At 44.2% G+C, this 27642-nt stretch overlaps 1 protein-coding gene and 1 pseudogene across 1 annotated transcript; one reads left to right on the top strand and one right to left on the bottom strand.

Annotated features, from left to right (window-relative positions):
- Positions 1 to 19518: 19518 nt before the first annotated feature.
- Positions 19519 to 20307, top strand: LOC109691604 (transmembrane protein 60-like; annotated as a pseudogene).
- Positions 20308 to 24917: 4610 nt separating this feature from the next.
- Positions 24918 to 27283, bottom strand: Ccdc184 (coiled-coil domain containing 184). Its single transcript, XM_020171749.2, has one exon. The coding sequence runs from the start codon at positions 26762 to 26764 to the stop codon at positions 26171 to 26173; it is 594 nt and encodes a 197-aa protein (XP_020027338.1). The 5' UTR covers positions 26765 to 27283; the 3' UTR covers positions 24918 to 26170.
- Between the last annotated feature and the right edge of the window lie 359 nt (positions 27284 to 27642).

Here is a 27642-nt window from a genome sequence, read left to right as displayed (position 1 = left end):
TAGTTCAGTCTCCAACGCTGAAGGGCTCCAGGAAAGTGTGTTTTCATAGATTCTTTGGTACCAGACTCACACCTGGCCATCCCTCCTGATGTCTAAGGCTCATCTCTAACTTGGATCCCAGCACTATTTTCCCTTGACCTGCCTCAAGAAAATCTGAGAGATGTTCTTGAATTTTTTTTCCTCTAAGTTCTCTCAACAGAATTCAATAAATAAGGGCATTTAACTCCATTTTATTTGTATAATAGTTTTCATGCTATTCTCCAGGCTGACTTTTGTGTATATATTTAAGAGTAATTTTTTTCTTTCAATTTGTCATCTGTTTTTCTTTCTTACATCCTACTCTGACTTCCTAGATCTTCCCTCTCCATTCTATTCCTGCATGAGAAAAAGTTGGTGAAGAAGTAAGAAAAAGAGAACTAGGGAATGGTGTCAACATTAAGAAATGTCAGGAGATTCCAAGATGGTGGCTAGAGGGAGGAAGAAGAAAGCATGCTTCCTAAAGTAAAATCTTGGAGAGATGCTGGAGATACACCTTACAGGAAAAAACACCGAGAAGAGGCAAAACTTTGACTCCTCCACACCTGCACATAGCATCTCCACTTCACGTTAAATGGAGAAACCAGCCGCCAGACACCAGCTCCCAGACTGCTTGGGAAGATGCGGACCACAAGGTGAACTAGCAGCATGCAGTACTCCCACAGACAACCCTGGGCCAGATCAGCATAGCCCCCTGGACAGACCGACACCCATCCAGGGAAAGAAGGAAAAAAAACTGAATAATAAACAACAACAACAAAAAAGACACGAGCAAAGAGGGCAGGGTGCCCTGAGTGCCGAAGAAGGGGGAAGGGGAAATCCCTCACGGAACTATAAATAAACAAGCCAGCTGGAGATGACAGGAGAAGCGGCACACATCCAGCAACCAGGAGCGGGAAAGCTTGTAAAAGTGGCAGTGGGAGGAAAACTCCACAGGAGAGGGGGGAAGGCCCACTTCCCATGTGAGCTGTAAATAAACAAGCCGGCTAGAGAAGGCAGGTGTGGTGGCACACACCCAGCAACCAGGAGCAGGAAAGCTTGTAAAAGTGACGGTGGGAGGAAAACTCCACAGGAGAGGGGGGAAGACCCACTTCCCACGTGAACTGTAAATAAACATGCCAGCCTGAGAAAGCTGGTGTAGTGTCACCTCCTCCAGTGTGCTTGGAAAGGGGAAAGCTTGTAGCAGTGGTGGCCGCACTCAGGAGAACTCTAAATAAACAAAGCCTGAGGGGCTAGGTGGGTGTTAAGCTCACTCCTGAGATCTGCAATCAATAAAGCCTCCAGCAACAGCTGGCTGACAGCAGTGGGCAGGTGAGCCGCAGCCTCAGATAGTCATTCACAAAGCTATCACCAGACTCTTTTTTCTTTCTCTCTTCCTTTGATGAGACAACAACCAAACTACACCTGCATGCTGAAAAACTTACTGAAACTGTATTGAATTTGAACTTGGGACACTTTGTGGTGTTTTCTTTTGTTGGTTTCTTTTTTGGTTTTTTTCCCCTTTAATGAGACAATGACAGAACTATGTCTGAGACACCATCTCCAGGATTGGAGGTTGAGGGACTAACATCAAAATTATTAAGTCTGAAACTTTATTGCATTTGAACTTGGAGATTTCTTTAAATTTTATTTTATTTTTCAATCCTCTCTCTGTCTAATACCTGTTTAGCTTACTGTTGATTAGTACACTGTCTCTCCGTATTTATATCTTCGAAACTTTTTGTTCGTTTGTTTATTTTACTTGTTTATTTGTTTTTCCCTTTTTCTTTACCTTCTTTGCTTTCCCTCTCCTCTCACTCATCCATTCTAAATATCACCAATGTTATTATTACAAGCTAGAAAATACTTAGTTGCATACATACAGGGACAATAACAACACCAAGGGCAATGATGGGAAGACAGAAAAAACAGGGAAACCAGTTTCCCCACAGCAAAAAATTAGTACAGGAACCAGAGGGAAATGAAGAAAACAGATACTCAGATCCAGACTCCAACAAAATGAAGATAAACTATGCCAAAGAACCCAATGAAGCCCACAAGAATAATCTGAAAGAAGAAATCCTACAAGAAATCAATGAGAATTTTATAGAGATGATACTGGATATGGTCAACCAAAATGTACAGGAGACACTCAAGAAATTCCAAGACAATAAAAATAGAGAATTTGAGAAAGCACAAGAAGAAATCAAAGAAACCATAGAAGCTCTGTATAAACACCAAAGTGAAACAAAGAACACAATTAATAAAGAGATAAACGAATTCAGGACGAAAACAGACAACATTAAAGAGGAAACGACTCGGGATATGGAAAACCTCAGAAAAAAGAATGAAGCAGAAATGCAAAACAAATTGGAAGGCCAATCCAGCAGAAGAGAACAAACAGAAGACAGAATCTCAGAACTTGAAGATGAAATGGTAATTAAAGGAAAAACCAAAGAACTATTAAACAACTCAAGACCTGTGAAAAGAAAATGCAAGAACTCACCGACTCCATCAAAAGCCCAAACCTGAGAATCATGGGCATTGAAGGAGAAGAGGTGCAAGCAAAGGGAATGCATAATATTTTCAACAAAATAATAACAGAAAATTTCCCAAATCTAAAGATATTCCCATACAGATGCAAGAGGCCTCCAGAACACCAAACAGACCAGACCAAAATAGAACTACCCCATGGCATATTATCTCTAAAACAACAAGTACAGAGACCTGAGAAAGAATAATGAAGCCTGTAAGAGAGAAAAAACAAATAACATACAAAGGTAAACCCATCAAAATCACAGCAGACTTCTCAACAGAAACATTAAAAGCAAGAAGAGCTTGGGGTGAGATCTCCCAGGCCCTGAACGAAAATAACTTCAACCCTAGGATACTCTACCTGGCAAAACTATCATTCAAAATAGATGGAGCAATAAAAGTCTTCCATGATAAGCAGAAACTAAAGCAATATGTGACCACAAAGACACCACTACAAAAGATTCTTCAAGGGATTCTGCACATAGAAAGTGAAACCCAACATAACCATGAAAGGACAGGCATCGCCAAACTACAGGAAAAGAAAAGCAAGAAAGTAGAGAGTAACCTCAACTTAGGTACACACAATCAAACCTTCAAATAACTAAGACAACTAAAATCAGGAATCACTAAATACCTATCAGTACTAACACTTAATGTTATTGGACTTAATTCCCCCATGAAAAGGCACCATTTGACGAACTGGATTCAAAAGGAAGATCCAAAAATTTGTTGCTTACAGGAGACCCATCTCACCAACAGAAATAACCATAGGCTTAGGACAAAAGGCTGGAAGAAGATTTACCAAGCCAGTGGCCCCCCAAAACAGGCAGGAGTAGCAATACTTACCTCTAACAAAGTAGATTTCAAACTTACATTGATCAAACAAGATAAAGAAGGACATTCCATACTAATAAAAGGGAAAATAGACCAAAAGGAAGTAACAATTATCAACCTATATGTACCCAATGTCAATGCACCCAATTTCATCAATGGTGGGAATGTAAACTAGTACAAACACTCTGGAAAAAAATTTGGAGGCTACTTAAAAAACTAAACATTGATCTACCATTTGATCCAGCAATACCACTCTTGGGATATACCCAAAAGACTGTGACACAGGTTAATCCAGAGGCACCTGCACATCCATGTTTATTGAAGCACTATTCACAATAGCCAAGTTATGGAAACAGCAAAGATGCCCCACTACTGATGAATGGATCAAGAAAATGTGGTATTTATACACAATGGAATTTTATGCAGCCATGAAGAAGAACGAAATGTTATCATTCGCAAATAAATGGATGGAATGGGAGAACATCATTCTGAGTGAGGTTAGCCTGGCCCAAAAGACCAAAAATTGTACATTCTCCCTCATATGCAGACATTAGATCAAGGGCAAACACACCAAGGTGATTGGACTTTGATCACATGATAAAGCAAGAGCACACAAGGGAGGTATAAGGATAGGTAAGACACCTCAAAAACTAGATAGCATTTGTTGCCCTCAATGCAGAGAAACTAAAGCAGACACTTTAAAGAAACTGAGGCCAATAGAAGGGGACCAGGAACTAGAGAAAAGGTTAGTTCAAGAAGAATTAACTTAGAAGGTAATACACATGCACAGGAAATCAATGCGAGTCAACTCCCTGTATAGCTATCCTTATCTCAACTAGCAAAAACCCTTGGTCCTTCCTATTATTGCCTGTACTCTCTCAACAAAATTAGAGATAAGGGCAAAATAGTTTCTGCTGGGTAGCGAGGGGAAGGGGGGGAGAGGGAGGGCAGGGAATAAGGAAGGGGGTGGGAGAAGGGGGGAGAAATGACCCAAACATTGTATGCACATATGAATAAAATAAAAATTAAAAAAAAAATCCATTAGAAGAAGAAAAAAATCAGCAACTTGAACTCCATCTTCTTAGCTCCCTACCCAGTAAAGCAGATGTGTTGTGCCCCTAAATACCAACCCTGCATTCAATTTGTTTGTACTTTTTTGTTGTCGAGGAAGGGCAAGTGGAAGAATTCAATGTATCAAATCACTTCTCCTAAATTCTGTAATTTTCTTGAGTACTGATGATCATCTGCTATTTTTCTTCCCATTCAAGGGGTATGTCTACCAGGTTTCTCAAGCTACCACTTTCCTCCTTGCTTCCCAAGCCCCAAGTCAACTCTCCCATCTACCCACCCACCCATCTTACTGCCTTCCTTTTTCTCTCCCCTCTTTGATTTAAAGGGATCCATTTAGTTCCCCTCCACTTTTAGAAGACCTCCACAATGTCTTCACCATTGCAGAAGTCTTTCTATTTGCAAGTGTTTTTTCTCTGGCTTCCTCTAATTTTTCTCTTTAACCAAACCTAGCTTTCCTTGAGAGGCCCCACACTCGCAGCAGTCCTCATTCTTTTAAAAGCATTTTTTTCTCATGTCCCTTTCATAATAAATAGGTGTTGGGTCTAGAGACCTAAGGCAGATGAGTGAGTATCCCATCCCCCATGGAGGGCAATATCATTTCTACATCCTGAGGAGATGGAGGCCTGCATTCCAGCATCCTAAAAGAGAGATAAAGATCTGCCACAGGGCTGATGAGCAAAATGCTTTCAAGATTGTTCCCTTCCCCCAATAAAGGTGCTAACCAAACCAGTTCACCTAAGAAAGCCCTTGAAATGCAAGGCCAATGAGATAACCCTCCAACCCTGAGTTAAAACGTCCATAAAAATCCCAGCCTTCAGCTGTGCAACGAGCCACCAGCTTCCAGGCTCCACTGCAGTTCCCTAACTGTAGCCTTTCCTTTCTCTCTAATAAATCCTACTTTATATACTGGTTTTGGCTCATCATTCAGCTGCCTCACAAGCCCATTCTCTGGCCTGTGAAGGCAAGGACCCTTGGCACCAGCATGTAACATAGGGAAGGAGCAGGGTAGACCTGTTCTTTATTTTCTGGTGCTACTTCAATAGTATGAACACTACTTGAGGATATGTGGGATATCCTCAAGTAGATGTAGTTAATACTCTTTCCGCATCCTACACATCACATACTACCTTTTGTAATAATGACTTAAAACAGTAGCCTTACTCCACAAAACTAATCTTTTGAGTGCTTATTAGTGAATATCTAGAAATCAGAGAATGTGAGAAAATTTCCTTAGCAAGGAAGAAGAAATGACTCACTGCTGTTACTGAGAAGAAACAATAAATGAAAACCTAAAGGTTTCCACTGTCAAAGAAAAACTGCACCAAAGGCAAGAAAGAATTGAAGATTATTACAATAGGAGACTGAAGTCAACTCTTCCAAAACTAGGGACTGGAGAGATTTTAAGAGCTATAGTGATGAGGAGACAGGAAGGATTGAAGGACCTGTGTATTTGTTAATCAGTCTGATCTAATGGAAAAGTAAACCTTCTAGTGTCGTCAAGGCAGTAGGTAGTTTAAGGATTTAGGACAAGGCACCCACCAAAGTTAGGCTGCCACCCTCCCAATGAGACTGAGCAATCCTAGGGGCACTTTTTTCCTTGATGATTGCATTTCAAAGGGTTAACTCCAGGTCCTGAGAAAGACATTCCCTGGGTCTTAATACTGGCCACAGGTTTCTAGGAGATTATATACATATCAAAGAGCCAGAGAAAGAATTAGTCATTACAAGTTTTCTAAAGTAAATGTTCTAAGAAAAGGGAGGTGAGGGACCTACCATCAAGAAGAAACCTGTTTAAAGTTTGCAAGCTGAGGATAATGGTAAGAGCCTCTTGATTCCCAAGGAGGAAAGAAAAGGGGGGGGAGTTATCTTCCCCACCCCATCTCCCAGTATCTCAGTATTTCTCCAGGTTTGGAAATTCCTGTCTCAGAGCCTTTGAAAGTGAAAAGTGAAGGAAAGAAACAGAAAGAAGAAAGGGTGCTTTTTAAAGTTTTGAAAAATAGTATCTTAGCTTTACAGTGCCCAGCTCTGGTACACACTAAGATTATAAACAAGATAGTCCACCTTTTAAGAATCTCAGTCTAGAGGGCAGGCAAGAACAAATCATGATAACACAAAGGGCAAGCAATATTAGAAGACTACACAAAGCGCTTTTGGAACACACATGGTAACAAAAGCTGCTCATTTACAAGTGCTCATGTTGAAAGACCTTTACAGTTAATCCTCATGAAGGACTGAAGGACAGACTGCGGGAGGTCCCAAAAGGTGGTAATGGTCAAGGAGACACTTCTCCTCCCTAGGAAATACCTGTTTGCATCTAAAAGGCATCTCCTGTGATCAGGCAATGCAAATAGGCTATAAAACCCCACTCCCCAACCTGACCCAGGGGATCACCAGTTTCCAGGTCCCCCTGCATTCTCCAATATGCAGTCTTTCTCTTCTCTTTTCTCCAACTAAATTCTCTGCAAATAATCTTTCCAACCTCTGCTGTTAGAGTCTGTCTGTGCTTTCATTCTCAGAGCAGGCTCAAGAACCCTGAGCACCTAAAATTCCTGCGTGCATCATCTGTGCATCATATTTGGCAACCACAAAGGGACCAGCCTTCACCTGAGGTCTGTATAGGTTGTGCCAAACTGGGAAAAACTGCCTAGGAATGTGACCGTGAGAGTCTGACACTCCGGTGGAGTCTGTTTTCCAGGAGAGACCCCCCACCACGGCCTAGCTACGGTGGAACTCTCAGGTCGACATTCTCTCCCTCTCTCTCTGTCTTGTTAAGGAGGGCTTCTTCCTTGGGAAACTGAGGAAAAGGTCCGAGCCCACTACAACTGTACGACAGGCAATCTGAGGAAACTCAGAGGCCAGGCAGGGGTTTGTACTACACTGCCAATGCTACATGGGCAAAACTCGACTTCAGTACACCGAGGCTTTTTCTTTTTTCCTCTCCTTAAACACTAACACTCTCTTTCAAGATCTGACCAGCTTAAGGGGAGGTCTGAGAACAGCCAGTGAAAAGAAAAGTTTATCTTCAAGCCACAAAGGGTGTTCTGGCAGGGGCACTCCCCGGTGTCACCCAAAGGCTGGAAACGCAACTTCCTGACCTGCCCTGAGGCCCCAAAGGCGGCTAAGTCTTGGACCTCTCCAGCCATGTCCACGGCAAACAATCAGATCTCTCATGCTTTCTTCATGGTTTCCATGGCCCAAGAGTGGAGGTCACCTCTTGCTTCCAGTGCTCCAGTACTGCCTTTGGCAGGATTGACCTGGACAGCAGGGATGATCAATAATCCCTCATGCGTTGAGCCTGGAAATTCTCTTTTTCCTCAACTCTCAGCCTCTCCTTCCCCTTTCCCAGGCAGTTCAGGATGAGTGTCCCCCTCCCCGCCTTTGCTGTAAATAACAGTGAGCTTCTTTCTTCAGGGAGTTTGGGAAAAATCCCTACAGGCATCAGAAAGTGCTAGTCTCCAATTTAGGTTTAACTGTCTTTGTCAAGCATCAGATTAACTGGTTAAACAGGTTCCACAGCCTGCCCTCAGGGGGAAAAAAAAACAGTTAAAAGGCAAAAACCTCAGGTCTCTGTTTTTGCCCCTTACCAAAACAAAAGCCTCCAGATGCTCTCTCTCCTTTCATAAAAAGCATATATGCCTCACAGGATATGTAGTGGAACAAAAGTCTACTTCATCAAGAGTCCCCATCCATGCCTCTAAAGGGGTCCTCCTTCTGGCCATACAAGCCCTCTTGGTTATTTTGATAGAGTTACTTTTTAATTACAAGTGTTAAGCTGGTAAAGGACAACTAGGCCTACTTGGGTCACAGGGCAAACAGGCAAGTCAAAATAGATGAGAGATTGGTCAAAGATCATCTCAGGGGGGTGGGTGCAACTGAGATATCTATCTGTAAATCCTCCATGACTCTACCCACGAGTGGCAGTGAAAGGAACAAGGGAGAGCGGGACACCCTCTCTCACTAGAGTTTCTCCTCATCTGGGGACGCTTAGATAAAAGGAGAAACCTCTGTTAAGGTGACCAATTTTCCCTTGTTTCCCTTTTTAGATGGGAAATCAAGCCTCAAGGATCCAGGAAGGATCCCCCCTTGCCTACTTATTAACTCAAGTTTAACTTACACCCAGGCTTGGCCACAGTATCCTCTGGGAGATGAGGAAAGATGGCCAGAAGGAGGGAGCATTAATTATAATACCATTCTTCAATTAGATATGTTCTGTAAAAAGGAGGAAAAGTGGACTGAAGTTCCATATGTTCAATTGTTTTTTTTCCTAAGAGACCACTCAAAATGGCTAAACAAATGCACGCTAGATACCCAGACCATGATAACCCTTTACAAAAAGCCCCCAAACTCCCTTGAACAAAAAAAAAAAACCCATCTAATGCTCCATCAGCTTCCCCTCTTCCCCCTTAGCAGCTACCTCACACACTAGACGCTGTCCCACAGGACTCTACCCCCTCCAGTTAATTCCTAGAGGGGACAGAGCTCATGTTCCTTTTAGAGTGAGTAAACTTAAAGAAATAAAAAAGAATTTAGGAAATTACACAGAAAATCCAGATCAGTACATCCAGACATTTAGAGAAGTCGGCCAGAACTTTTTTTTTTTTTTTCATTTTTCTTTTATTATTCATATGTGCATACAAGGCTTGGTTCATTTCTCCCCCCTGCCCCCACCCCCTCCCTTACCACCCACTCCGCCCCCTCCCTCTCCCTCCCCCCTCAATACCCAGCAGAAACTATTTTGCCCTTTCGGCCAGAACTTTGAACTGAGCTGGAAAGATGTAATGCTATTGGTATCGCAGACCCTCACTTCTCTGGAAAAACAGCGGGTTCTAGATCAGGCAGTCACAGCTGGAGACAATTATCACTTAGATAAAAGTGGCCCTACAGGCCTGTCTCAGACTGGGCCCTCACAGGAGGAGGAGGGGGAGAGAGAAGAAAGACAAAGATATTAGATACCTAAAAGGGAACCTCGATTCCCAATTCCAACAAGAGATCAGGCAGTGCCTAGGTATGGCCCTAAGTGGGACCCTGAAAATGACAAGGATAAATGGAGTCATAACCATTTCATCCACTACATTCTTAAGGGACTAAGGAGAGCCAAGGTAAAACCTCTTAATTACTCCCAAGTCACAGCTGTATAGCAAAGACCCTTAGAAACTCCAGTAGCTTTCCTACAGAGACTTAAGGATGCTTTACAAAAGCATACCAACATTATACCAGAGTCACAGGAAGAGAAAATCATCCTAAAAGATAAATTTCTAACATAGTCAACACCAGATATCCATAAAAAGCTTCAAAAATTGGTGGCTAAAGGGAGCAGAGATCTGGACCAATTGGTCCATGTAGCCACATCTGTATACTTTAACAGGGACTTAAAAAAAGAAAGGAAGGACCTAAAAAGGGAAAAGAGAAAGGATAAGTGGCAGGAGGCTCTGATCGCAGCGCTCAGAGAGGCTCCTCCTGGACAAAGTCCAAACCCGAGGACATGCCTTTAATGTGGACAGGCAGGCCATCTTAGGAGCGAGTGCCCCCAGAGAAAGCTACCTCTGGGACCCTGCCCCATTTGTCGGGGAAAACATTGGAAGGCACGCTGTCCCTGGTTCTCAGGGGAACCAAGGTCAGAGCCTCCCACCCAATGATGGGTCCCGGGGCCTCCCATACAGGCTTCTGTAACCACTGTAAAAGCAGAAGAGCCCCAAATTAAACACAAGGTCAGCCTCCTTATTGATACTGGAGCCAACATTTCAGCTATTCCTTTCTCTCCTGGACCCAGGTCCTCCAAGAAAATTACTGTTTGAGGCATATCAGGCCAGCCTCTAGAATGTTATTTCACTCAGCCTTTAGCCTGCTCCTGGGGAGATTTCCATTTCTGTCACTCCTTTTTAATTGTTCCAGAAACCCCTACTCCTCTGCTAGGGCAAGACCTTCTATTCAAATTGGGGGTACAGCTACTTTTACCCCCAGGAGAGTACTTTTGCTTGCCCCTAATAGAAGACCAAGTAGACCCCACGGTGTGGATGGATGGACACACTGTGGGACGGGCACGAACAGCTGCCCCAGTCCTAATTCATCTCAAGGACCCCTCCTGGTTTCTCCATCAAAAACAATATCCTTTAAAGCCAGAAGTTAAGGAGAGGCTAATTCCCATAATCAAAGACTTAAAGAGACAGGGACTGCTAATAGAATGTTCCAGCCCATATAATACACCTTTTCTTGGTGTTAGGAAGGGACCTAACAAATGGAGGCTAGTCCAGGATCTCCACCTGATCAATGAAGCAGTAGTGCCTCTCCATCCTGTAGTTCCAAATCCCTATACGCTTTTAGCCCAAATACCTCCAGGTACTACTTAATACTCTGTCCTGGATTTAAAAGATGCCTTCTTTTGCATTCCCTTATACCCTAAAAGTCAACCTCTCTTTGCCTTTGAGGACCCCCAAAAAAGTCTAGACAGGTCACTTGGACTGTCCTCCCCCAGGGATTCAGAGACAGCCCCCACCTCTTTGGGTCAGCTCTAACCCAAGACTTGACAGAATGGCATACCCACAAGCTACTCTGCTACAATATGTAGATGACCTCCTGCTCTGTGGACCAAATGAGTCTGTCATTTCATGAGCCACTGAGTCCTTACTAAACTTCTTAACAGATAGAGGTTATAAGATCTCTAAAGAAAAAGCCCCAATTGTGTCAGTCTGGGGTTACATATTTAGGTCTTGTCCTGGAGAAAGAAATGAGGTGTCTAGGAGAAGACAGAATCCATCCAATCCTGACATTTCCTCCACCTAAAACTCTAAAACAATTGAGGGCCTTTTTGGGGGTCACAGGATACTGTAGAATTTGAATCCTGGGATATGCAGATCTAGCCAGGCCCCTATATCAAATCCTTAAGGAAGCACAGAAGGATACCCAGCCCTTTATTAAATGGGATGACAAGTCAGAAAATGCATTCCACAGGTTAAAGAAGGCTCTTATGACAGCTCCCACCCTGGGTCTCCCAGTACAAGACAAGTTTCAATTATATGTCTATGAAAAGAGAGGACTGGCCTTGGGCATGGTAACTGAGCTCCAGGGCATCACTCCCAGCCAGTAGGCTACTTAAGCAAAGAGTTAGATCAGGTATCCAAGGGATGGCCAGGATGCCTCAGAGCAATACTACAGTAAGCCTTCTAGTGCTTGAAGCTCAGAAACTTATCCTAAACCACCCCCTAATGGTTTATACCCCACACGACCTAGGGGGAATTTTAAACTCAAAAGGAGAACTTTGGCTATCTGACAGCCGTCTACTTAAATATCAGGCCCAGCTTCTGGGAGGGACAGAAATAACTTTAAGGACCTGTCAGAACCTAAATCCTGTATCCCTTCTACCAGAGGCAGAGGGAAATCCTGAACACTTGTGTGAGAAGGTACTTATGGAAAATTATGCTGCCCAACCTGACTTAACTGATCAGCCCTTAAAAAACCCAGATCTAAAATTATACACTGATGACAGTTCCTTTGTCAAGAATGGTGTCAGACATACAGGGTTTGCAGTTGTGACAGAATTTGGCACCCTCACATCAGGTCCTTTTCCTCCTAATACAAGTACTCAATTGGCAAAATTAGTGGCCCTAACAGAAGCCCTAAGATTGCCAAAAGAACAGAGTTCAACATCTATACAGATTCTAAGTATGCCTTCCTGAGCCTGCATGCTCATGCAGCCATCTGGAAGGAAAGGGAAATGCTAACTGTAACAGGAACGACTTCCCATAGGGATAAAAGAGAGGTTACTTCAATAGTTTTAGGGATAACAGTATTAGTTGCAGCCCTTGCTGAAATCAGCTATGGGGTGATTGCCAATCGTGTAACTACAAAAAGCCTAACCAAAGTGGTAGAAGACACCTCAGACCAGGTAGGCCTTGCCATTAAGGACATGCAAAGGTCTTTGTCGTCCCTTGCCTGTATGGTAATGGACCACCGCCTGGCCCTAGATTTTCTTTTGGCCAAGCAAAGGGGAGTATATGCCATCGACAATACCTCCTGTTACACATATATAAACACTTCAGGCATTGTAGAGGAACGTGCAGATTACATTCTCCAACAGGCTAAATGGCTCTGGGAGCAATCTCTTAAAACTCAGATTTCTACTCAGGTATGGAAACAAATAAAATCCTGGCTCCCCTCCAGGACTTGGTTCCTACCCTTTCTGGGGCCTATAGTTGCCATTATTCTCTTGCTTGGGTTTGGGCCTTGCATTTTAAACCTGTCAAGTTTGTTTCTTCTCGCCTAGAATCCGTTAAACTACAAATGCCTCTGGTGGAGATGAAAACGACCTACTACCGCTGTCCCCTTGACAACCCCTCTTGTGGTCAGCCCTGATGCTGCGGGCCCCTTCATCGCCCCCTGTCAACAGAAAGCAGTTACTAAACAGACTTCGAAGTCCCTATCCCAAACAACAGTTAGGGCTACCATTGACAGGGGGGAATGAAGGACTGAAGGACAGACTGCGGGAGGTCCCAAAAGGCGATAAGTGGTCAAGGAGACACTTCTCCTCCCTAGGAAATACCTGTTTGCATCTAAAAGGCATCTCCTGGGATCAGGCAATGCAAATAGGCTATAAAACCCCACTCCCCAACCTGACCCAGGGGATCACCAGTTTCCGGGTCCCCCTGCATTCTCCAATATTCAGTCTTTCTCTTTTCTTTTCTCCAACTAAATTCTCTGCAAATAAAATCTTTCCGACCTCTGCTGTTGGAGTCTGTCTGTGCTTTCATTCTCAGAGCAGGCTCAAGAACCCTGAGCACCTGAAATTCCTGCGCGTGTCATCTGTGCATCACTCACAAAGCCTTATGAGATCCTGCTACCACCCCCATTTTGAGATACAAAAACTGAGACTCTCAGAGGTCAAATTTGCTCAAAAGCATACAGTATTTAAAACTATATAGCCGCAATTCAAAATGTGCCCTGGCTCCAGGAAAGGTGCCCTATCCTCCCAAGGAGGTCTGGAAGAATGGGTTTTATAATGAAGAGGTGATATTAGCGGAGCCATGAATACGTAGAAGTTGTTAAAATGCAAAATTGGGTAGGCGGGCTTGGATGTTAGAGAGGAGTAAAATTCCACGCAGGAGGAATTTCCTGGTTCGTCACAGAAGCTGAGAGTTCAACATGGATGGCAAGCGGTGAGTTGGGGGCAGGAATACTGGAAAACCAAGAGTCCGAATGACCTTGAACTGTCCTCAAGGCCCCGGCCTCGAGACCTATGAGGGAGGAGGTCGCATAAGAAGCTACCGCCCCCACCGCGTCTCCCCTGCAGTAGCCTCGTTCCTGGTCCCTGGAAAGACACGAATAGCACCCCCTAAGGTCTGCAAAAACCCAAGAAAATGCAGGAAGAAGTCACCCAGTTAACGCGCGTCTCTTCTCAGTCCCCTTTCATTTTCGGATGCAAAGCCGGAGGGCGTGCAACCAAACTCTACAGTCACCTCGGCCCGGCCCTGAAGCCAAAAATGTGGAAAAGGAACCCAGAAATTCTCGCCTGAGTTTCGGCTCCCTCACATCAAATGCCGAAGCCAACGCTCTATCGCCCCCAAAGCTACGCGATCCACGTCCCCACTACCCATGAAGCTTTGCGGCCTTGACCTGATTAGAGCCGCGTTAAGCAACTGTGGCCAATCAGCTTTCCTCAGCCTCTCTGATTGCCGCTATAGCAGCCAATGAACGCCTTCTCCTTGGCCGCCCCGCCCCAGTCGGATTGAGCTAATTTGTCGGTCTCTGGGAAGCACGATCTATTTTGGGAAATTATTGCGGTTGCAGTGGTCCCCGGCAGCTGGAGATGCGGAGCGTGGGGCTTGGGATACCCTCCCAGCCCGGGTGGAATTGTTGAGAGGCCGCGCGCCGCTGGCGAAGGATGGGGCTGTGGGCGGAGCAAGGCTGGGGGCAGGCCTGAGCGGAGACCTCTGCCAATCACATCGAGCCTCCGTAGCTGCCAGTCCAATCCAGGGATCCCAAGCCTAGTCCTTTCCCAGCCACGGCCTCACCTTTAGCGAACGGTGTAATGTTAGGCTTCTCTTCCTGCCTGTGAACAACTGCAACGTCCTCTAGCTGCTTCACCTCCCCTTCCCTGTTACCCACTCCACGAAACCTCCCTTGACCCCTACCCCTTTCTGGGTTTACTGGACTTTGAGTTCTCATAATAATTTGGGCCTTTTTCTGTACTCATACTTCCTTACTGTACTTACTTTCCCGTCTCCCCCAGGAGTGTGTGATTCATCTTTCAGTCCTTGGCACAGTACCTGACCTTAGAAGGTGTTTGAAAGCTATTTCCTCCATGAACTCACGCAGGAAACTGATGTATTAACCAAATTAAAAGCAAAGTTTTTCTGACAGGAGTGGAGAGGAAAGGTCCAGAGCCCTGGCCTCCCCTTTCCCCAAGGAAGCATCTTGGTCACCTATTAGTGACCTCCTCTGAAATATTCACTTTAACATACAGAAATGTGGTTTTTCCAGGACATGAAAGTGCATCATATTTAGAGCCTCTAGGAACACGTTTAAAATCTCATCTTTTGGAATTTCCAATATTATTTACATAATTGTTTTCTCTTTTTTTTCCAGGCTAAAGACCTAGATCTCTCCTGTCTACCTCTTCAGATAAATCCCTCCATCTTAATTCATCCAGCTCTGACCTGCATGGACTGTGTGGACAGGTTCCCTTATCTCTGGTTTCTGTTGGGTTCAGCCCATGAGTAGCAAAGGCAGAGCAGGAACTGGAAGTTGGGACATTTAATCCTCTAGTGCTTTTTCTGTGGATGCTGTGGCAAGCTCACTTGAGTCCCTCTACCTAAAATCTCAGTTCCTGTCACATGGTTCTCTCCATCTAGTTCTCTATTTCCAAGTTCTGGAATCAGACCCCTCCATTTCCTCTTCATGCATGGCCTCTCTGGTACTAGATTCCCTGTGATTTCCTGTACTCCACCCGTGCCTTCGTGAATCATCATTTATTAAACTCTCTAAAAGTTATCCTAAGTTGGGCTTGCCACTTGTTCCTGAAGATACACTAATACAAGACCAGTCCGCTTTCCTGGGAAGCAGAAATTTATCTCAAATGAGACCAGTTGGAAGGCTTTATGATGTGGTTGAAAGAGCACGGGGTCTGGAGATAGACAAAATCAAGTTTCATGTCATTCATTCATTCACATGATGAGTCTTGAGCAATGGTAGATACTTTGGAGAGTGTGTCATGCCACACAGCCCCTTCCCAAGAAGTGGACCCTAGCAACCAAGTCAATACCATGATGTACCATCCACCCACCATCACCACAGTTGATGCAGCCAAGCTGGCTCAACAGTCCTTTGTCCTAAGAATGTGGAATTAGTATCAGTGAGTAGAGCTATTTATTTTATCTGTTTTGCTTTGGTTGGTTGGTTGGTTTTGACAGTACTGGGGTTTGAACTCACAGCTTCACACTTGCTAGTCATGCACTCTACTACTTGAGCCATGATCCCAAACTTCTTTTTTTCGTTTTTGCTTTAGGTATTTTTCAGATAGAGGCTCTTGCTTTTTTGCCTCAGGCCGGCCTCTGACTGCCATCCTCCTATTTATGCCTCCTCCACATATCTGGGATTTCAAGTGTGCACCATCACAACTAGCTTGTTTGTTTAGATGAGGGTCTCCCTAACTTTTTGCTGGGGTTGAATTCCATTCTCCCATCTCCACTTCCTGTGTAGCTGGGATTATAGGCACAAACCACCATATCTGACCAGTGTAAGGCTATTTCTAACTGAAACAGGCAGAGAGACTCAAGGTATGGAGCATCTGTCTTCTGCCAGGTACATGAAGAAGCAGAAAAGCATTGAAGTATGGGTACCACTCTTAGTTATGCCTACTCTGTGTGACACCTCTAGATATGAGTTTACCTATGAGGTACCTGTAATTATTCTATCCACTCCTCTTCATTGGATTTCAAAGTAATTGTATTGATTAAATTTCATCTTCTTTGAACCTTTTTCCTTTAGAATTTCAAACTACAAAAGTCAAACTTTTTAACTATTTGAAGTTAGATTTCCCATATCCCCTGAACACATATGTCGCCTTATCACCTTGGCTATGAGGAAATCACTGGTATGGTTAATTTCTCTCAAGATTTTTCTCAATCCCATTTCACTAATCAATTCCATCTTTGTGGACAGAATTAGATCCAGAGTAGCAGTCTCTCCTGTGCCAAATCTTCTGACAGATGATGCTTTCACTAAATCAACTTCTCTTCTTCTGGAACTTGGCTTTGTGCCAGTTTAATTATTTGTTCTTGAGCTCTATAATTTAGCTTAATTACTTATTTTGTTAGCCTATGGCACAGTTTCACAATAATACCACTTCTTTCCTCTCTTCATATTGACCTAAAGGATTCTTTTCTTGTTTCCACTCTCAAGGCTATAAAAATCCCATACAAGACTCTATCCTCATAATATAAAGTGCTACCCTGACTTTCCTTCTACCATTTTGTTTTTATCTTACTCCTCGCACCTATTTTCTTTTGTCTCTTTCCTTCCTTGCCTCCCTGCCCCATTTCTTCCTTCTTTCCTTCCTGAATTTTACAAATGCTGGAGGCAAGGGCTAACTTCTATAGATCACAGCAAAGAAACTGCTTCTGTCCCAAAAGGCTCCCTTTGAACACGTATTATGTATCCCATGACCAGCAATCCTTTCCAGGGGCAAATCAGAATTTAGTTCTGCTTCTCTAGAACAAAACACTGGACCTCTTTCACTGCCATGTTCTAGTCATGAACCCCCTCCCACTGTGTTTCTTTATATTGGTGAGATTTTATTTTCCTCATTGTATAAAATCCCCAAATCTCTTTTTTTTGGCAGTATTAAGGGTTGAACTCAGGGCCTCAGGCAGGTGCTATACCACTTGAGTCACTCTGCCAGCCCTTTTTGCATTGTTTTTTCTTGAGGTAGGTCTTGCTTTATGCCTGGACCAGCCTGGACAGTGATCCTCCTATTTGTACTTCCCCACATAGGTGGGATGATAGACTTGCACTACCATGCCTAGTCATTGGTTGAGATGGGGTCTCACAAACTTTTTGCCTGGGGTGGCCTTGAACCTCCATCCTCCTGATCTCTACCTCCTAAGTAGCTAGAGTTACAGGCTTGAGTTACTGTGCCTGGCCTAAAATCTATTTTTATATTACTCATGCACTGGTGTAATGAAACATTTAGTTAGTTTGGGGGATTTGTTTGGCTAACCCATCTCTACTTACTTTTTCCAGAAAATTTTGAAATTCTACCTATGCTACTGATTTTCTTCCAATGTCATAGTGGATGGTCCTCTGTAGTATAAAATCTTATGGTTTTCTGCGCCATTTTTTTTACTTGCATCTCTATTTTACCTTGTCCTACCTGCATGCATATCTACTCTTACACACCATGCCCATTTTTAAATTGAAGCATTTTTATTTGAGTTGGCAATTCTCACAGAAAAATAGGTTTTCCCTTTAACATCTGAGAAGCACTTTGTCCCAGTTCAAGAACATATCATTCTCTCATCAGTAGACTGTGAGCAAGGGGCCGTGACTTCTTGGAGTCTGTTCAAGTGTCTACCACCTTCCATGAGGCACAGTAGGTAGTTAGTAAACAACAGGTCACTCAGGTATGGTTCTCTTCTGTATGTCTCCTTACAGCATGCTCATAAGAATTATTTACCTGCTGTAAAAGGAATTTTGACTCTTCTTTTTTATTCTCAAATGGAACTGAAACCACAATAGGCTTCCCTTAATATATTGTGAATATTTCTATCACAGTAAGGTACAGTACCACTTAATGGAAAAAAAGTCACCACTCTGTGATTCAGGGTTTTATTTTTAGTGCTGTCATTGACTAATGACAGATGGCCATGTCATCCATCTATTTCCTTGGTTATGTGCAATGACATAATTGATATGAATTCACTGCCAGTCCTCTCAGAAGCAGACTTTGCTTTTTTAATAAAGTATTTGAGGTAAAAATATAAATTACTCCCATCTAGGGCATTAAGTATGAGAGAAACAATTTTTATCAAAATATAAGAAGGAATTTGCTTGTTCTGGTGCAGGTAGGCAGGAGAGAAAGGAATGATAGGGTGGAGGGGCCTGGGAATGGCATAGACACCTCCATGGGACTTTCCCATTTTTTACTGTCCTCTGCCCTCTCCCCACATTTTCCTAATCATCTACAATTTAAAATGTTTTTAAATACCTAGTACATTAGATTTCTTGTTGAAACTGGTGAAAGGGCTGTTTCTTTTATCTTAGAGTTGTTAAAGATTCAAACATGCATGCTAAGGCAGCCTGCATGTGCTCAGAGATGTAGATGAAGAGGAAAGCAAAAGGAAATAAATTGTAGGACACTGCAGAAATCATATAGAATGCCATGGACATGGAATTTGGGTTAGATTTAATCAGGTCTCTAATAGACATGGGAAATCCCTCCAGACATCCGAGTTACATATAAAATAGATATATGATCATTACTAAGTTTTCTTTCAGAAATATCTCTTTTGAAGATTCTAAGAGATGGAAACATGTTTTTAAATAAAGTTTTTTCAATTCTTCATTTATGTGCTTACTATTCAGTGAAACACATTTTCTACCTATTATCGGATGAGAGTCCCTTACTGCTGATTTCATTGATTCCAGACACAATTTTTCCCACATATTTTCACATCTCTGAAATGGAACATGCCTTATAACTGATGGCAGCTTACAAATACTGTTAGCCAAGCTGCAGTAATGACATAGTTGTCGTGTGTACACATGCCTGAACCTCGCTGTTATTCCAAGAGACATGAGGGGCATCTACAATCACTTGGAGCTTCAGTTAATTGGCCATTTAAGGGCCCTCTTAAGGAATATCAGTCCTGGTTGTTGTCTGACCACCTTTCCTGAATTCTTTCTGACAAGATTTTTTTTTTAAATGCCAGTATTGCAGACCAGATATCGTGACCTGGAGGAATTTTCAAGAGACAATTGAGAAGGACATTTTTTTTCTTTTTCAGAAATACTGGGATGCGGGCGTGGCCCTGAGGTAGAACTGGGAGAACCTTTAAGGTGGGCGGCGGGTTTGTGAAGCGGAACTGAGTCCTTTTCTTAGTTATCATGTGACGGGTTCTGAATTTAATGGGGGGGGAAGTGTGTAAAAGGACAAGAATCGAAACTGGCGAGTTTCCTGACCTTCGTGACCCTCTCTGTTCTCCCGCCAGCCGCACTGCCTGGGCATTTTCCCCTTTTTTCAACCCTGCAACAGCCTCTTTAAACTGTTTAAAAGAGAATGTCCTTGGCTAAGAGAGTACTACTCACCTGGCTTTTCACATTACTCTTCTTGATCATGTTGGTGTTGAAACTGGATGAGAAGGCACCTTGGAACTGTTTCCTCATATTTATTCCAGTCTGGATATTTGATACTATCCTTCTGGTCATGCTGATTGTGAAAATGGCTGGGCGATGTAAGTCTGGCTTTGACCCTCAACATGGATCACACAATATTAAAAAAAACAGCCTGGTACCTCATTGCAATGTTACTTAAGTTAGCCTTCTGCCTCGCACTTTGTGCGAAACTGGAACAATTTACTACCATGAATCTGTCCTATGTCTTCATTCCTTTATGGGCCTTACTGGCTGGGGCTTTAACAGAACTTGGATATAACGTCTTTTTGGTGAGAGACTGATTTCTAAGTACATCATCTCATTTCTGTTGCTGTTCAAAATCTTTGCAAGCCTCAAGAATACCAGAGAACTGAGGGAAAATACCAAATGTAGTTTATACTGCTCCCAAAAAACAGTATTGGTAAATTACAGACTTCTAGTCAACCCAAAGCTGAATTATTCAATATTTGAGTTACTGATATCCTTTCTGTCCCTATGTAAATAAAGTTTGTTTAAAAAAAAGAAAGAAATACTGCTTTGCTAATATTCATCCTGCTCCAGAGAATAGAAATGCATGGAAAAATATATAACTCTGAATCAAAAAGTGATTCAGAAGTGTCAAACTCAAGGTGAAGAAATTATAATGTTGTAATGACTTTTAGTTATATTTGTGTAGTGATATTTAAAAGTTCTATTTCTAAAAACATAAAAAGAGTCCTTTAAATAAGAATAGAACTTTAAAATATAAATGATAAAAAGGCATAATGATCATTTAATTGGTGGTACTTTTTCCATTCTTAGTGCTTGGTAAAATAGTGGTGTGCCATATAATCAACAATGCCTCAGAGTCAACAAAATAAGGTCGATTCTTTAGAGACTATAAATATGAGAAAACAGTTCCAGCTCTCAAGATACTCATAATCTGGAAAGGGAACAACAAAAGCACATGAAGAATAGAAGTGGGTTGGGGGACATGTGGCTCAAGTGGTAGAGTGCAAGGATCTGTGTTCAAACCCCAGTACTGCCAAAAGGAGGAGGAGGAAGAGGAGGAAGGCAAAATAAGATTATTGTTCCCAAAATAGGTACAAATTGTGTGTACATTTAAAGGAGGAAGTGCTCATATGAGAAAGGTTCCATAAAGGAGGGAGCATTGAAGGACCTTGAACAATGGGTAGGAATCCAACTGCATAACAGAGACAGGATGGAGTAGGAAAGAGAATGACCAAAGGAGCAGATGCAAGAAAATAGAGGTCATTTCTGAGAATAATGAGTAGCACATTTGGACTTCAGGGTTTGCAACCCTTTTGTATTTTGCCCATTAAGAATTTGGTGGAAATTATAGACCCTATGCCTGTAAATAAAAGCACAAATTCATAATCAACAATATTTGCTTGCTATTACTGAGAATTTCCCATTCACTGGTAGCATAAGAGAGGAGAAAAGAACAAGGGAAGACGGATGGACAGTGGTGCAGGTGACTAAGGGTACAGAAGCCCCCTTTCTGAAGGAGGGATTCCCATCTAACTGCACTTGGGAAGAATGGAATTGGAGGGGATCCATTCAGACTGCTCATCCAAGGATTAAAGGAGTTAGGTACCTTTAGGAGTTAGGAATCATTTCTAACTCCAGCTTGGATGTTAAGGGCTTTTTAACATGGTAGGATATTGACTAGAAAATGTAGCTGGGAAATGAAATATATGGGAAAATATATCAGGACCTTATTAGAAAGGACCTTCACTATACACACACATACATGCACACACACACACAAACACACACACAACACAAGCACACACACACACACACATACACACTGGACTTTATGCTTAATTCAGGGAGCACTAGGTACATGTTCAGATACCTGAAGAGAGTGAGTGTTCAGACTCTGGTTTAGGAAGATTAAATTTTGGATTAGAGGTAAATGTGAGACCATTTAGGAGTTTATTGCAGTTGCTTTTTATATTATTCAAATACATTCTATTTTTTCAGCTTCCCCATCTCTCCTTGCCATCTACCACTACTTGGCAAAGGGGCAGGATTTTAGTAGGCATTTGGTAGTGCTTGCTGAAGTGAAAGTCATCAATTCACTTTGAGGCTCCCCTTGTAATGACTCTATTCCTCGACAGGTGGCACCATTACAGCATTATTTACAGGGTAGGGTTCCTTCTCTAAGCACAGTGCTTCCAAGCAGGAAAGCCATTTTCCTGAAAGAATTTGCCTTCTGGGGACACTCTAGACATTGGGGGGGGACTTGTATCATTTCCTGCCTGAATTTCTAAGCATGTAGATGAAGAAAGATGCTTATTCAAAGCTTCCTTTTCAAAGCAAGGAATTTTCTATCTTGCAGGAAGTATAGACTTAAATATATTTGAAGAAGAACTGTTGTTTAGTTCTGGGAAACTTTTAAGTGAGCCATTTCGTTATACATATCAAGCAGAAACCATATCCTGTGGTGATATGAAGATCACACAAAACTGCATGTTCATATTAGAGGTCAAGTTTGCGTTTTAGGGAAATAACTAATTTTCTAAGAGCAAATTTTAGTTGTAGCAGGCAAAGTTGTAGCTTATTTCTATGAGGTTGTATGTGTTTTTGTTTTGAAATTTAACCTAAACCCTGAGAGAAGACTTTAGCCCTGTTAGAGATGGGGTGCCAAATACTAAGAGGTGGGATGAGTTATCGGTAGTGTTGTGTTGAGCCCAGACATAAAGAACCGCACTAAACCATGGAGGGGCCATCTTCTCATTTGCGCTGGCAAACTTAAGTACTATCAGACTTAGAAACAATGAGAAATAGAATTTTTAGCATATTATGAGTGTAAAATATAATTTCAATTTGTTGAATATGTAGTGAATAATCAGATTTCAATTCAGTGTAGGAAATACTCTGGAGGCTCCAGGAGGCAAGGAAGCTAGGTCATTTCTTCTTTGATATTTTTTAAATTAAAACATCTCATTACCTTTTAGCTCAGTGATTCTTACTCTTTTTTTACCCAATTCTTGCTTGACCATGTACATGCTTACATAATTCTGCATTCCATTTCAAGGACTTGTGGCCCCTTGAAGTTCAATAGTGACCCTGCCCATGAGTCTCTGGCAGAAATTCCAGCTGAAACTCACTTACCAGGAGTATTCCAAAGAAAAAACCTGAGGCCAGTGGAATAGGGAGATCAGAAGACAAGGCAGTACAACCTGTGTTGGATCTCCATGATATGCTGGTGCAGATGTCTGAAGAAGGCTGGCAAATTGCTTTTTCTAGGGAAATTTTTAGCTGGACCTGCAGGAAATATCTGGGAGGCCCCTGAGTTGAGACTGAGGACACATGTAGGACAGTGTGCACAGGAAGAACTAGAGTCAAGGGTTAAGGGACTCAAGAACTTTCTACAGAGTCTAAAGGGCTAAATTGCCCTTGGAATTCATATCAGACAATGGAGAATCTGAGCTGCAGAGAGCAGGAAAGGAGCTGGAAGATGGAGCTGTGTCAAGGACACTTAGGGACATCAGCTTCTTCCTCTTAGGAGCATCTTATTGATGCTGTTAACTGTATTATCACCCAGCTGGACTCTGAGAAGGGTCACTGATCCAAACCTTAACTGTAATTTTGTGTTTGAGCTAAGAAGCTGAAACATGACTAAACTAAGGTTATTTCCTTTTCAGGACTCTTTTAGGCTCTTTATTGGGGGAAATAGGGATCTTCTCTGAAGATCCAAATAAGAGAGCAATTAGCAGAATGGATCCCATCTAGAGTTCTTTAAATTAGACAGAACCAGGTTTAAGTCCTGGATCTCCCAAGTACCACTCTGTGATCTTGAGCAAGTCTTAATCTATTTCTGAACTGTTATGTAAAAATAATAATAGTGCCTACTTAATAGGATTATTGGGAGATGAATTGAGTACAATGCTCAATAAATTATAGCTATCAGTTATTAGTGCTGAATGCTACAACTGTAACAGAAACCTATCTCCCAGTCCTCAAGGATACTTCCCCACTTATGTATTTTAGTTGCCCTCCCTAGGACCCTAGCCCACATTTCTGATCCACTGTATAACCTCAGGCTTCCTCTGGTATCCTATGCATACAGGACTGGTCCCCAAGACCTTTGGTTCATACCTACAAGACATTTAAGATAAAAAGGCCCATGCTAGCTTAAGAACCTCACCTGAATTCTTTTCTGAATTCTATCCTGGAAGATAAGGGTTCTTCAGATAGGAGAACATATATTAAGAGAGTTTCTAGAATCTTCCCTGAGGGTGGTTTTGTTTTCCCTGAGAATAAGGAAATTTAGCATTTGCACAAGACTTGCTAAGAATGTTGTACATTTTTACCCCCAAGATGTATGTATCCCCATTTTTTCTTTACATCCCAGAACTAAGTTTTAGTCAATTCAGTGTTTGAACTGAGATTTAAACACAGATCTGTGCCTTCGGTCCTCTTTCTCCCACTCTGCAACAAGCAACAGCCAAGTTTCCATACATACACACATGTGCACATGCACACAAACACACACATAGCATCCCAGCTTATTCCCGCTCTCAGATTTTGTTCTGGGGCAGCCTTGGGAAATCTTCCTGGCCCAAGGGAGCAGCCTAGAGCTGATGTCAGTGTAAGCTCTTGGGGAACACCTTACCGTCATCCTCCACTAGAGGCCCAACGCAGTTATTGTGGTTTCCTTTGTGATGTGTCACTCTACTCCCACAGATCCTGAGCAATCCCCCCAGAACAATAACAACATCTCACCCCTTCCATGGAACAGGTGTCATACCTGCCATTCCAGGGCTCAGATTTAGAAATCACCACTCAGGGGCCAGATGCTTCACTGACGACAAGTCCCTTGCACATGTAGAGGGCTGACTAACTAAAAACCCTGTTAGCACAGAAATCTCACCATATACCCCCACTTTTATCTGTCCAGCTTGAGATCAAGGTCCAGGGCAGAAGGGAAAGGAGGCACAGTTGGCAATGCCTGTCTCAACCCAAGACAGGGACAGTCAATTCCTTGGAACTGGAGGCAAGGAGAGAGGAGGGAAGGTATGACCCTTAAATTTCCCATTAAGCCCTGGTTCATGCAGTGGGCCCACAAGCCCCATCCTGACATCCCCTTAGTACCAGTCAGCAAGGTGGGGAGATGACGCCTTTTTATTAAGGTTAACACCAAGGAAAGCATTGAGAAGGAATACACAAAGGAGGGAGAAGGGCACACAAAGTCACCACTTCAGAAGGTAGGAGGGAGGCACATCAGTGAAGGAACTCAGGACAGCCGCATGCTCCATGCCCTGGTTGGGGAGGGGGAACAGAAAGAAGGAGGGAAGGGAAAAGCGCCATGATAGCTTGGGGCTTACAGAAGGGTCTGAAGCCCCCTGAACCTAACACCAGAGCCACCAGCCCTGCCCCTCAGGGCTCACACACTATACTACGTAAGTTGACGCACATAACACACACAAGACATTATGAAGGCAACACCAAGAGGTGGGGGCAGGGATATATTGACAGAAAAGGAAACTGAAATTAAGTAGGTGTAGCCAGGAGAGAGTTTTTGGCTGCAGCGCCCAAGAGGTCCTCAAATGTCCCCTAAATCTGGACTGTTGCTGAGCACCCCCAAGTCTCTGCCTGTGAACTGGGCTCTTTGTTTTCTAAGCCCCAGCGAGTGGAAAAGCAATCCCAGATGAAGTCAGTGACAAGGCAGGATCCACTCTGCATGCAAAATCCTAGAGGTTGAGCTATTGTGTCTTCATGCACATTCATAGCCAGCTCCTCCCAGCCCCAGGCCCTTGGAACCCCATTCACCCAGATTCCTAGGGCTGCAGTTCCCTCCTAAGCTTCCTTTACCAATCAGCAGCTGCAGAGATCTGTGAGGGGGAGAGGCTTCTGCAGAGCGCTGAATATCTTGGATTTCAGCAGAAGGGTAAATTTCCTGTTGCCAGAACAGAATACCCCAATTCCTTAATTTCTAGGTTAAATCATTAGATATTATTTGCCATAGTCCTAAGTAAGTCCTTTTCAGAATAGAAAAAGCAGAATTTTATTTACATAATTCAGGGGTTCTCCTGTTGCCTGGGGTCCTGGGGGAAAGGGCAGGGAAGGGTTTTGTATGGGAGTCCAGAGATGGGCACTTTCTCTCCCGGAACCTCACCTTCCCGCATTTTGCCATGACGCTTTGTTGGGCAAGAATAATTCTTGGTGCTCCCCAAGTCCTTCACCCTACAAATACTTCCTTGAAGGAGTCTCTCTCTTCCTGACCCATAAAAGCAGCTGTCGATGTGAAGCGTGCTGCAGCGCGCTGTTCAGTCCTCTCGCGTCATGCTCTCAAAAACCCAAAGCCAGCCCGGGAAGTTAGTGCCCCTGCGGAGTCCCCTCACAGGGAGGCCTCGCCCTCCAGCTGCAGTAGAGTAATGTCAGGCAGGTCGAGGGGCTCCACAAGTGGCCCGTCATCCCCAAGGAGACCAGCACAGGGGCTCTTAGAGCGCTCACAGTGACTGGTGGGTGTGGCGGGGCTGGGCATCTCTTTCTCCTCCACTTCATCGTCGTCGTCCTCCTCATCCTCGGGATCGCGACCCAGCAAGCCGCCGTCCCCGATCCCAGGCGAAGGGGTCACTGGCTCTTGGGGGGCACCCGGGAAGCTACCCTTGCCACCGACCACGCCCAAACCGCCCTGGCGGGGCGCCGTGGTCATAATCTGGCACATGGAGACGATGGCCCGCTGGTTGGCGCACACGTCGTCCGAGAGCACCTGGATGTGCGAGGCCTGCTCGTCCAGGGCCCCTCGCATGGCCCTCACATCCTCAAACAGGGCCTGCAGCTGGGCCTTCAGGTGCTCCATCAGTTCCTTCATACCGCCGTTGTACTCTCCGGAGATCACATCCCCCACCGCGGGCACGGTGGACACCTCCAGAGGCGCCGGCATGTCGCCGCCGTCCTTGGTCATGATCTCCAGCAGACCGTCCTCCATTGAGTGGCAGAAGCGGGCTGTGGCGGCTCTGGGTGGCGTCCAGCCCGGCCTTCGGAGTGGGGAGGAGGTGTGGGGGGGAGATGTCCCCGGAGGGGCGGGGAGGAGCCGAGGGAAGCTGAAGCTCCGAAGAGGGACTGGGAGCCGACGTGAGGAAAGAAGACCAGGGCAGAGGGCGCGGACAGAATCGAGGGAAGCCCAGAAGAATCGGCGGGACAAGGACCCTGCGGGCGAGGGTCCCAGGGCCAGCGTCTTCGGGCTTTCCCGGGGGCGAAAGAGCCCTGTCCTGCCTCTCCTCCTGGATTGCGCCCGCGTCGGCGCTGCCCTCCTGGCACCACGCGCAGAAAGCGCCCGCCGACTCCCTGGGTCACAGAGATGCTCCGCGTGGGGTCCGGGTGGAGGCTGAGACCAGCAGCGTGTCTGACTAGGGACTCCCCCAGGCCCGCAAGTGTTGCTGGAGCGGCAGGGGCGGGTCTCCCGGCACCACGGCGGATGCTCCTCTGTTTCCAAGGAGACGCACGGCACGTAAATGACGTGTGTCTCCATGGTAACTAGGAAGTGGCGAAAAAAAAAGGGGAGGATGGTTGGGAAGCTGCAGTGGGGCTCTGTTTTCTGGGCTAGCGGGCGGGGCCGGGACGCTGCAGTGGCCCAGACTGGAAAGTGTGTGTGGCTGTAATGTTCAATAGGAAAGCATGAGAAAGCAGTTTGATGCACAAGTCCCCAAGCCCGGGAGAGACCGTCCCTCTCCCAGTCTGGGTATCAAATAGTGAGAGTGACGGCCTTGGGAAGATTTTCACCAACTCCCCGCCCTCCTTTCTCAGAGGATGGCGCTTGAGAGCCGGCTAGTGTTTCCTTGTCCTCCAGCTGCCCGCAGGAAAGCG

This window comes from Castor canadensis, chromosome 8 (assembly GCF_047511655.1).
Source record: "Castor canadensis chromosome 8, mCasCan1.hap1v2, whole genome shotgun sequence".
NCBI classification, from domain to species: domain Eukaryota; kingdom Metazoa; phylum Chordata; class Mammalia; order Rodentia; family Castoridae; genus Castor; species Castor canadensis.
The sequence above is the reverse complement of the archived record's forward strand: the minus strand, read 5'-3'. Positions and strand labels throughout refer to the sequence as shown.

What these genes read in the sequence shown, in the direction of transcription:
- Ccdc184 (XM_020171749.2), bottom strand. Translation starts at nt 26,764, where the DNA reads ATGGAGGACGGTCTGCTGGAGATCATGACCAAGGACGGCGGCGACATG.